Here is a 12097-nt window from a genome sequence, read left to right on the forward strand (position 1 = left end):
CTGAGGTTATGTTCTCTTAGGCTTCATTCAACTTTAAATGTATACTCTTTAAAGAAGTTGTAAGTTTTAACCTAAGGTTTTGACGGTCACAGATTATTGATTACAGTCTCTTAACATGCATGTGAATACTATATACCCTACAAAACAATATGATTATAAGTAGTGCCAATAAAACTCATACTTTCTTGATCAAACTTAAAAGACTTTAATTTTTTTTTGTAAACTTCAGAGAGAAAGAAAAAACATAGTATCTGTGATGGAACTAACAATGGTTGATCACAAGAGAAACATAATTATTCGCCCATAGATTTATTGATTCAAAAAAATTATAACAAAAACACATTACACTTTCAAAATCTATTTTAAAATAAGCTATAACAAACGGACCCTTAATATGGAAACCATCAATCAACAAGGTACTGTTTTGCAGTGCCCCTTATAATTCAATGAGTGTGTTTCTTTAAGTGAGGTATAGACTATCTATTACTCCAAAACCAAGTAAATCCCCAACTTCATCAGATAATGATGGCTTCATTATTCTCAACAAAATTATCCATATCCTTTAAATAAGCACTAAATATTCCATATTTTGAAATGACATGATATTTATGCAAGAAATTGTTACACGTCTTCTTGAAAACCTACTTTCTGTAATTCTAGAAGGATATCCCTAAGATCATGACCGTAAACATTGTTTTCAAAAGTTAAGGACTCTCTATAATCTAGAAATCAAAATTGAATGACCAAAATAACCCATAAATATAAAAACAAACATACTCTTCTTGGGAAACACACTCTTCATCGAATTCTTCACCGTCGGATGAAGAGGAAGATATATTTATGAAGTCAACATGAGATAATGAAGAATCCGTGTTTGTCAAGTTTCAAACAATCTGTTGAGACAACGAAATAACTATTTTTTCTTCCCCCAATTTAAACTTTGCACACCTATATAGAAGAAAACAATATTAGGGAACGATGATTGTCCATTTTTTCCTCCTCCATTAACATACAAAGAAATTTACATGCAGTTAATAACTAAAAATTGTCTCCACATAAATTTATTTCCATTAATTGTCAGTGCCAATATGTGATTAAAGCCAATATGTGATTAAAAACACCCACCTAAAAACACTAAGGTGCAAGTTAGTAAGCTGCACCCACTTATAATATAAATAGAAGGGCAATTTTGTAACTATCTTAAAAAACATCTTAAAAAAAGAAACAAAAAAGACATTGACATGCTTAAGGTACAAAACAAGTAATAAAGACAAACTTTTAAGGAAACAATATTTGGAATGATGAAAGTGGGTGTAAATTAGTGAAGGTTGCTAACTTGCACCTTAATAGTACTTATAAAAATGAGTGTAAATAATCAAGTGGATGTAGGTTGCTAACTTGCACCTTAGTGTTTTTAGGTGTGTGTAAGTTAGCAGCCCATATATATATATATATATATATATATATATATATATATATATATATATATATATAGGGAGTGTATCAAATGAGAGGACTCTTATTATGAGAGGGTGAGAGGAATAAATAATGACCATTGGATTGAAATTAACGGTTCACATTAAAAGTTGCACATTAAATTGCACTGCCTATCTTTTTCCCTTCTCTCCACGCGCATCCTCTCTCCCAATGCCGTCTGCTTCCTTGTTCACTCTCTTTATCAGTAACTTAAATTGCACACAGTAACTTGAAAGCCATGAATTTTTTATCAGTAACTTGAAAGCCATGAATTTTTTAATCAACTTTTGAAACAAACAGCAAATTTTACATCCTTAAATGACATAATGGGTTTTCACCTTTGTTATCAAGCTTAAGCTAATTTTAATCTTGTGGTTTATCTAGGTTAATTTGTTTAACTTTACTTTTTTGGTGGCTGAAAAAAAGAAATGAGTAGTAGAAATAAATGGTTTTGTTTGTGAAACAATTTTTATTTTTATATCAATTGTTTGAGGCATACATAAATTACGTATCATATCATATGCCCATCCTCATCAATTGAAGAAAGTGCGGCAGGTTAAAAATAAATTGATATACGGAGGAAGAGGTGTGCGTGAGATAGAAGAGGAAGGATCTTCCTCCCTTTTTTGCAGGGTAAAATGAATAATGAATTATGCTGGTGGAATTTTTACCCATCATTGTACAATCTAAGTTTTTTCACTAATAATCTGAGTTTAATTGAGTTGAAAAATTTAGAATGAAGAGAGAGAAAGGAGCTATGGGAACTGTTGACAGGGATGACTGAGTTACACGCGCGCGTGGTAAAGGAATAATTATATGAGAGATAAATTTAACTATTTAAGATCTCAATTGTTAATTTCAATCCAATGGTTATTATCTATTCCTCTCACCCTCTCATAATAAGAGTCCTCTCATTTGATACACTCCCTATATATATATATATATATATATATATATATATATATATATATATATATATATATATATATATATATCAGTTGTAAAAGCAAATGATTGAGGAAATGCCATAAGCTTAAGTGAGAAATCCTATACCTAACAAGTCTTCCTTTCTCCAAATATAATGTCATTGAATACACGTTTTATAATTAAAATTAATTACTATGATTTTTATGGGACTGTCAACCATCAAATTCAATTGCGGAATCAGAGAAATTAAGCTATAAATTAGATTCTTACCTTGAGTGGATATTCAACACCTCAATATTGTCTCCTTTCACGGCATCCTTCAATGAGATTAGACTTGGAATATGTGGAATTACTTCAAAATATCCTTTAAAATACCTTGAAGAATACCCATGAATTCGAAAACCCTTGACTCCATATTTATTAGGCTCATGGTAAGTAAAACAATCATATGAATGATATAACAATACGGCAGCACCCTCTTCAAAGTGTTTTACCGGAAAACACAAAACATGGCTCCACGGTAAAGGATTGTACAAAGTATCAATGTGGTAAACCTTAGTCCATGATTGTCCAATGCCATATTCATTCATAACCCACATTGTAACATATTCGAAGAAGTTTGAGTCACAAATGTATAGAAATCCCTTTAATTCTCCCATGCTAATATGTATGTTACCAGACAAATAGCCATATTTATCAATTTGGTCCTGGACATCACTTCCAATCGCAACTTGGGGAGAGGGAAATGATTGCAACCTCTCACTTTCAAAACATAAACACAATATAGATATTTCTCTTCCCTCAAATCTGATCCAATGAAGTGCACCATTCACACAAGTGGGATTCATAAGACAAGAAAATGAAATTTGAGGATCCACATTGATATTTCTCCATGTTGGTGTTCCGAGTGTGTGTATCTCAACAAGGAACACGTGCTCAAAGTCCGAGAAATTGACACGTATAACACTTTTCTTCCAAATATGTATCACTTTATATTCATTAGTTTTAGGATAGAAACCAAAACCAGCTTCTTGTCCTATTACATGAACTGTGTCATTCGGCATACGAACCGTAGTAGCTTCAGGAAGTCTTATGAATTCCCCCATGAATGGGTTGCAGATCACTGAAGGGTTTCCAGTAGTTGGTTCAGACAAACATAGCAAGCCATTACATGAATTCACAATATTAAACTTATCACGATCACTGTTGCCAGCAATATAAGGGTGCTTGGATTTATTCTTTATCTTGTCACTTTTGACATCACTACGAAGAGGAAGCCTGAATATAGGCTCAAGCTTCACATGATTGTTGCTTCCAATCTTAAACTTTTCAGGATCGCACTCAAGAAGGTAGAGGGTTCTTGACACTCGTCTATAGTATCTTGTTCGAATCATGAGACTAATTGGTGATCGCTCAAAGTGTAATTTAGCAAAATGTGGTTCTGAAATCATTCCTTTCCAAATTTTGCACACACATTTACAAATGAGAAGAGACTTGATGGGAAGTTGAAGCAGAATATGGGCGGTGAGGTGGGATGGAAGAATATCAAAATAATGACAACATTCATGACTTTCTTCCTCCTCAACTTTCCCTTTTCCCTTATTGCATCTTTGGCTAGCCCTAACAAGGGTAATTGAACCGTTTTTTATTTTCATGGCTACACCAAATTTCAAAAAGGGAACATAAAGAAAATAAGTAAATCAAAACACACAAAAAGGGATTCATATTTGATATAGTTACCATAGAAACTAAAAGGAAAACATATTCAATTCATATTAAAGACTAACTAAAAGCTAACCGTAAAACAAACATGAGAATTATTGAGAAATAAAATCGGAAAAGTGATGAGAGAAAAAGAGGAAAGTACCTTGGGTCGAAATTGAAGAACTTTTCGTTGGTAAAGAAAGATCGGGAGCGGTGGTTGGCGAAAGCAAATTAGAGGGGCGAGGGTTTACTAGTTGAGAATGAAAGACTCGTCAATTTTTATTTGATTTTTGTTACAAGACTGACTCATCCATTTTTTTGGTTACAAAGTAAATAAAAGTAACAACAAAACAGAAAAAGAAAAAAGAAAACAAACTACTGCCTAATAAAAAGGATCTTAATTCATTCGTCCTTAACGGAGGGAGTAACAACTTTGGAGGAGAAGAATGAATGGTCAAATCGACATTAGTCGTGGCTCCAAGTTTGACTGACTCATTCATTTGAAATAGCAAGTGAATTTTACTATTTCTCACCTAAGTTGGTTTAATTCTTTAACTTTTTGTTTGTTTTAATTCTCTAATGCTTTTCTTAGAAGTTTGACTGACTCATTCATTTGAAATAGCAAGTGAATTTTACTATTTCTCACCTAAGTTGGTTTAATTCTTTAACTTTTTGTTTTAATTCTCTAATGCTTTCTTAGAATTTTAATGCTAAAATTTGTCCATTTTTCCGTCTCCACTTTTAGTCTTTGTTTTTAAATCGAGTTATGTGTATGTTTTAATTTTTTTTTATGTATTTTTGTAGTAATATTTAAAATATTATAAAACTCTCTTTCAAACGAGTTGAAATACTCTTCATTTGCTATAATAAATGAAAATATCTATTACTCCTTTCGTTGCTAATTATAAGCAAAATTGATTTTTTTAGATTTATTCAATTAATGGTATATATAGTTCATATATTATGGTCCACATTCATCATTAATTGAAAGAATTTAAAAAGTTAAATTTGTTTATAATTGGCAACGGAGATAGTACTATAATTTTGGTTTATAAATGTTCAATTGATGTCATATATTTTAGAAATATCTGCATTTATATCATGTATTTACACAAAAAATACAGTATTGGACATTGACATTTATTGCAGCAAATGGAGATAATCTCAATTCCTCACAAACATAAATTAAATATAAATTTTTGTGTAAAAAATAAAAAAATAGTTAAAAAAATCTCCTTTTTTTGGGTGAGATTGTTATAATACTATTAACATATCCTACAAAAATTCATTGCAAATATTGAGTGATACACATATGTTGATTGAGATTTAAAGACAAAAAATGGAGATGAATAAATTTTGGAGGGCTAAAAGTTGAAATAAAATTTCAAAGAAACTAAAATCAAAAGTTAATAATATTTATAGTGATCAAAAAATTATATTTAACCATTTTTCGATATAAAAAACGCTGGTCTAAGGAAGAGATTTATACAAATTTCAGTGTCCATTAATGAGAGCTTAATTGAAGTAGCTAAACTGTGTAGAAATTGTTCCAACACAGAATTTATTAACGCATAAAGGATTAGAACATAGGACAAATAACGCTGCACAGACGACGAACAAACCAACGTCGCATTAAGACGACGAAATCACAAAATAAAAAACAAAGGGTTAAATATATTTTTAGTCCCTATAAAATTGGGACCTTTTAAGTTTAGTCCTTACTTAATTTAAATAGTTCTTTTAGTCCTTAATTTTTTAGTCACTACTCAATTCAAATTTGTTTAATTTATGCTTAAACTCTTATGTTTTTGAACAGTTTTTTGCAGACATGTTTAGAACTTTACTAGAAGTTTCTCCGCCAAAAATTATCGCAAAATTTGATTTTTACATCCAAATTTTGTTACTTTTTATCATTAACTTTTTTCATTTTAAAAAATTCATATTTAATTCGTTTCATATTAGAAAATTCTAAATTTTAGTAAATGAACCTTTCATAGTGTTCTAAACTTGTCTCAAAAAAATCGTTCAAAAATTCATGATTTTAAGGATAATTAAACAAACTTTGTTTTAGCATGGACTAAAATTATAAGTAAATTTTTTTTGTAGGGACTAAAAAAGATATTAAAATTAAGTAAGGACTAAACTTAGAATTTCTCAATTTTATAGGGAAAAAAGAGTTAGAGAGGTGATTTTAGGTTAAAAATTAACCCAAAATCAACCCTCTTTGGTGGATGAAAGAGAATAAACTAAGGTTTTGACGACCGCTCACAAGAGAGGAAGGAAAAAAATTCATGTTTTATGTAAAGAGTTAATTATGTTTTTGGTCCCTACAAAATTGCGACCTTGTAAGTTTAGTCCTTACTTAATTTTAATAGCATTTTTAGTCCCTATAAAAAAAAATTTACTTATAATTTTAGTCCCTCCTAAAACAAAGTTTGATTAATTATCCTTAAACTCTTAAATTTTTGAACGATTTTTTTGAGACAAGATTAGAACACTATGAAAGGTTCGTTTACTAAAATTTAGAATTTTCTGACATGAAATGAATTAAATATGAATTTTTTAAAACGACAAAAGTTAAAGATAAAAAGTAATAAAATCTGGATGTAGAAATCAAATTTTGCGATAATTTTTTGCGGAGGAACTTTTAGTAATGTTCTAAACATGTCTGCAAAAAATTGTTCAAAAACTTAAGAGTTTAAGCATAAATTAAACAAATTTGAATTGAGTAGGGACTAATACTCAGTGCAGAAAAACAAAATTAGGGACTAAAAGAGCTATTAAAATTAAGTAAGGACTAAACTTAAGAGGTCCCTATTTTATAGGGACTAGAAACATAATTAACCCTTATGTAAATAAACATCTATATTTAAAGTGGAATAAAAAAAGTTGCGGTCACTTAGTCAAAGTAAAAAAATTTGGTCCAAGTAAAAAATAAGTTACCTACAAATGACAATTTATCTGCAAGATGTTGTCAATTACCTTCAATGTGCAGCTTATGTAATTCAAACTTTGAAACAACTCATCATATCTTCTTGAATGTGAATTGCTGCTAATATTTGGCAATGGCTAAGCAACATTTTGAAAATGCAGTGCATGTTTAATTCCATTTCTGCTGCTATTGATTTGTGTAATAGAGGTTGGTCACCCCTCTGCAAGATTGTGGTTCTTTCAGCTATCATCAATTGTTTCAATATAATTTGGTACTACAGGAATCAAAGAAGATTTGAAGATAGAAAGATTAACTTCAAAACTGCTATCAATTTCATCATTTCTGGCACTTCTTTGACAGGTAACTGTGCCAAGCTGTCTGCAAGATCCAACATTCATGATTTTGTCCTGCTCAAGGCTTTCTCTGTTAGGTTAAGATTGGGAAATGCTCCAAAGATCAAGGAGGTTTTGTGGCAGCCCCTATCCTTAACTAGGTAAAATGTAATATATATGGAGCCTCAAAAGGTAACTCTGGTCTCTCATCTTGTGGTGGGGTTTTTAGAGATTCCAATGCAGCATTCCTGGGTGCATTCTCTTTTAATCTTGGCATAGGCAATTCACTCACTGCTGAGCTCAATGGAGCTATGATAGCAATAGAGATGGCTTCTCAAAAAGGTTGGAATCACTTATGAATTGAAACAGATTCAATGCTAGTTACAATTGCTTTTAAGTCAAAAACCATTGTTCCTTGGAATCTAAGGAATAGATGGGATAATTGTTTACACTTGGTTTCTTCAATGTCTTTCATTGTTTCCCAAATCTATAGACAGGGGAACCACTGTGCTGATAAGTTTGCTGGCATTGGCTTAGATCTCAATACTCAATTTTGGTGGGATTCCCTTCCTCATTAGATTAGATACAGTTTTACTAGAAATAGGTTGGGCCTTCCCTATTATAGATTTTGTTCTTAAGTGCTGAGGGTTTTGGTTTATGTCCCCCCCTCTTTTTGTATCTTTTTTCATTAGAATTCTGCTCTACACCCTGCACTTTTTGCTCGCACCCTGCAGTCATGACGAAAATGCCCCTGCGTTATTTAAGTAACGCAAGTGTTAAACTCTGCGTTACTTAACTAACGCCGCGTGAGTTAACTCACGCTGGCTGATTACAGAAGCAAAATTCAACTATCACACCATCTTCGATCAACCATCTCACCATATTTGAGAATAATCTACGTGAAAATACTATTTTCGAGAGTATAACTTGCCCTGTGTTTATCCCAAATGAAATAGAAGCAAAATTCTCCATCTTCGAGAATCCATGGGTGAAGTAATCAATTAAATATTCAGAAAAACAATCCGTGTGTGAAGTAATCGAGAACAATCTACAATCCATGTGTGAAGTATAACTTCCCTTTAATAGGATGGGAACAGATGAAAATCAAAGGGGCATTCTCATTAAATATTCAGAAAAACAACAAGGGAAATAATCAATTAAATCAAAAAAGAAGCAATATGATGGGAACAGATGAAAATCAAAGAGGCGATCGTGGATCCAGAGAGATGCCATGTAAATTCAATTAAGACTTGCTATCAAAACCACTTTTTTTTTTTTGACGAAAACCAATCCTGTGTAATGAAAAAAAGAAGAAATAAATACAGCACAACTGAAGCGTAAGTTAAGTCACGCTAAGTTATAACCTGCGTGAGTTAACTCACATAGCGTGACTTAAGTCACGTCGGGGTGTTTTGGTCATGGCTGCAGGGCACGAGCAAAAAGTGCAGGGTGTAGAGCAAATTTTTTTTCCTTATTATACACTCCCTCCGTTTCAAAATGAGTATTGCTTTAGAAAAAAAATTGTTTCAAAATGAATGTCACTTTCTGTTTCCAATGCAATAATAACTTTTTTTTTTCATACCCTCCAATTAATAATATGTACACTACTTCCAAAGTATTACTTTTAAAACTAACCAATAGTTAATAAGGATAATTTGGTAAAATAATCATTCTCTTTCTTTTAATCATTGCATTTCTTAATATGTGTGTAAACACCTAAAACGACACTCATTTTGAAACGGAGGGAGTAATATTTTAGGAGCTTGCTTCTCTGGCAAGTTTCCTTTGGTTAAAAAAAAATAAAAAATTGGTCGCTCACAAAAAAAAACGCAATACATCTATTGTTGTCATTGGTATGAAAAACAAAATTACAAAAGAAAAGTTGGAGAAGGATAAATTATTACTAGTAAAAGTGGTATTAATGGTCAATATTTTACAACTAACCAAAGGATAAATTATTACTAGTAAACTAGTTGTCAACCCGTGCTTCGCACGGGGTGGATTGCTTTTTTTTTTCGGATAATTTTGTTGGCAATCACATTTGTTAACGCTTAAAAGTGAACTGATTGCGAACATAGATATTACATGCTTATAAATATAAAAAGTCATGATCCATAACATACTAAATCCTAGATAGGTCTACCATAAAAGAAACCAAAACAGAAGTTATACAACATAGATTTTAAAGTAGTTGTGTTTGATGGATTACAAAGTTAAATTTCCAAAACGGCCCCATCATCTTCAATCCCAAAAGTAAGCACCACCTTTCATTGTTTAATGGCCGCGGATGTGTCTGACATACATCTTGGTTGGTGGATCTTCTAAATCAAAGATCAACTTGTCATCCTCTTGTAAGTCGCGGTCTCTGACGAAGTCTGACCATTCACCACCCAAAGATTTCTCGGCATTTCCCCTGCCAGCAGTTGTTACCTTGCAATTATATGTCTTGTGTGTCTCCACATCCTCTAAAGTCATCCTTAGATACTTCCTCTTCAAGACTCTTCTGGATATTTGATTAGGAAAATGCTGTATGAAATCAAAAATGAAAGTGTAAATGCACATAGATAGCTTGAGCAGAAACTACTTCTTTAAGGCTGATGCTATGAGATGCTAATATATTACGCTACTATATTACAGTTATAACATCATCTAAATTTAATATAAGAGAGGATATGTGGTATGTTATCGATTTTCAATTTTATGGGTTGAATTATCTTTTTTCGGAAAATTTTGTTATAGATGAATAGATTATTACAGGAAAACACAGATTTGTTAATATGCTTAAAAGCAAACTAATCCCAAACAAAGATATTATATGCATATTGTAACACCATACTTCTATTAAGCGGTAAAACGCGCGAATACATCAGAAATATTCTAGAAATAGATGCTACGTCTCCGAATAAACCACAATTCATACATGCATAAAGATCATGTTATACTACATAGCAGCGGAACAACATATAATTCATAAACAATCTCTGGATCTCCAAACTAAATACAAATGTATCATCCAAATCTCAAATAACAGAATATCTCAACTCCAAATACATAGTCAAATAAACAACATGCAAAGACTATCCTAGATCAGAGCCCTAATCTAGACACTTGCATGAAAAAGAGGAACTCCACTCCTCGGCATCAACAAGCAACAACTAACATCCTGCACGCTGTCTACCCATCCATACAGAGAGGTAGGCGGTCCACCACAGACCACTGAGGGTTAGCATTACATCATCATAATCCATAAAAGATTTAAGCAAGAACATTGGAAATGAAAGATATATTCAAGAATACAAAATAACAAATCATACATGTATTCACAAGTATTCACAACACTTATATCATTCAATATTATCATTCCAAGTTCGTATCAACAAGTGTATCATACACGTATCACATATACATAACCCTCCCTCCTAGAACACTAGCATCACATGATCATTATTATCCCCCATCACTTACATTTCAAGCTATCACATTATTATCATAGCATAGCATACATATTCAACCTCTAATCAAGTCATCAACAAAATCTCATCATTTATCAACATCAATCAATGAAAACATTACTCACTTCATTACTCATCTAGCATGCTTATCTCAACAAGTACAATTTGTCATATCGAAGACCCATCTTAGAAGCCACAACCTGACGATTTTGCATAAGCACACCACCAAGACCCATCTTAGAAGCATCACAATACACAACAAATGATTCCTTCGGATTCGGCAAAATCAACACTGGAGCTGACGTCAACCTCTTCTTCAACTCTTGGAAACTTTTCTCACACTTAGCATCCCAAACATAAGCTTGTCCTTTCCGAGTCAACTGCGTCAATGGCAATGCCAACTTAGAGAATCCCTCAATGAACCTCCGATAATAACCTGCCAACCCAAGAAAGCTTCTAACTTCAAAAACAGACTTAGGTGGTTCCCACTGCAACACTGCATCAACCTTCGACGGATCCACAGCAATACCACCTTTAGAAATCACATGACCAAGGAAACTCACTTCCCGCAACCAAAACTCACACTTCGACAACTTAGCAAACAATCTCTTCTCTTTCAACACTCCCAACACAATCCTCAAATGCTCGGCATGCTCTTCCTCCGACTTAGAATACACCAAAATATCATCTATAAACACCACCACAAAACGATCCAGAAAAGGATGAAATATTCTATTCATGTATTCCATGAAAACACCTGGCGCATTAGATACTCCAAATGGCATCACAGAATACTCATAGTGTCCATACCTCGTTCTGAACGCAGTTTTGGATATATCTTCCGCCTTCACTCTAATCTGATGATATCCTGATCTCAAATCAATCTTGCTGAACACCTCCGCGCCAACCAACTGATCCATTAAATCATCGATCCTCGGAAGTGGATACCGATTCTTGATTGTCACCTTGTTCAACTGCCGATAATCCACACACAATCTCATGCTACCATCCTTCTTCTTTACCAACAATACAGGAGCACCCCACGGAGAAACACTCGGTCTGATAAACTGTTTCTCAAGCAACTCTTCCAATTGCTTCTTCAATTCACCCAACTCTGATGCAGACATCCGATAAGGCGCAATCAAGATAGGACTCGTTCCCGGAACCAAATCAATTGCAAACTCAACTTCCCTCTCCGGCGGTAATTCGGTAATGTCGTCCGGAAAAACTTCTGGAAACTCTTGCACTACCGGCAATTCACCAACTCCTTTCTC

General features: G+C 32.9%; 1 protein-coding gene across 1 annotated transcript; it reads right to left on the minus strand.

Moving 5' to 3' along the window:
* Positions 1–272: 272 nt before the first annotated feature.
* LOC146915661 (F-box/kelch-repeat protein At3g06240-like) lies at positions 273–4058 on the minus strand. Its single transcript, XM_085718020.1, has 2 exons — positions 2674–4058; positions 273–948 (listed from the first exon to the last, which is right to left on the minus strand). The coding sequence occupies exons 1-2, from the start codon at positions 4056–4058 to the stop codon at positions 885–887; spliced, it is 1449 nt and encodes a 482-aa protein (XP_085574146.1). The 3' UTR covers positions 273–884.
* Positions 4059–12097: the final 8039 nt, after the last annotated feature.

This window comes from Medicago sativa, chromosome 6 (assembly GCF_051527215.1).
Source record: "Medicago sativa cultivar Bolivia chromosome 6, Bolivia_mono, whole genome shotgun sequence".
NCBI lineage: Eukaryota > Viridiplantae > Streptophyta > Magnoliopsida > Fabales > Fabaceae > Medicago > Medicago sativa.

Excerpts from the sequence above, each read along its gene's own strand:
- LOC146915661 (XM_085718020.1), bottom strand. The coding sequence starts at position 4,058 with ATGAAAATAAAAAACGGTTCAATTACCCTTGTTAGGGCTAGCCAAAGA. Across the intron at positions 949-2,673 it reads GTGTTGAATATCCACTCAAG|GTGTGCAAAGTTTAAATTGG; the intron begins GTAAGAATCTAA and ends TCTTCTATATAG.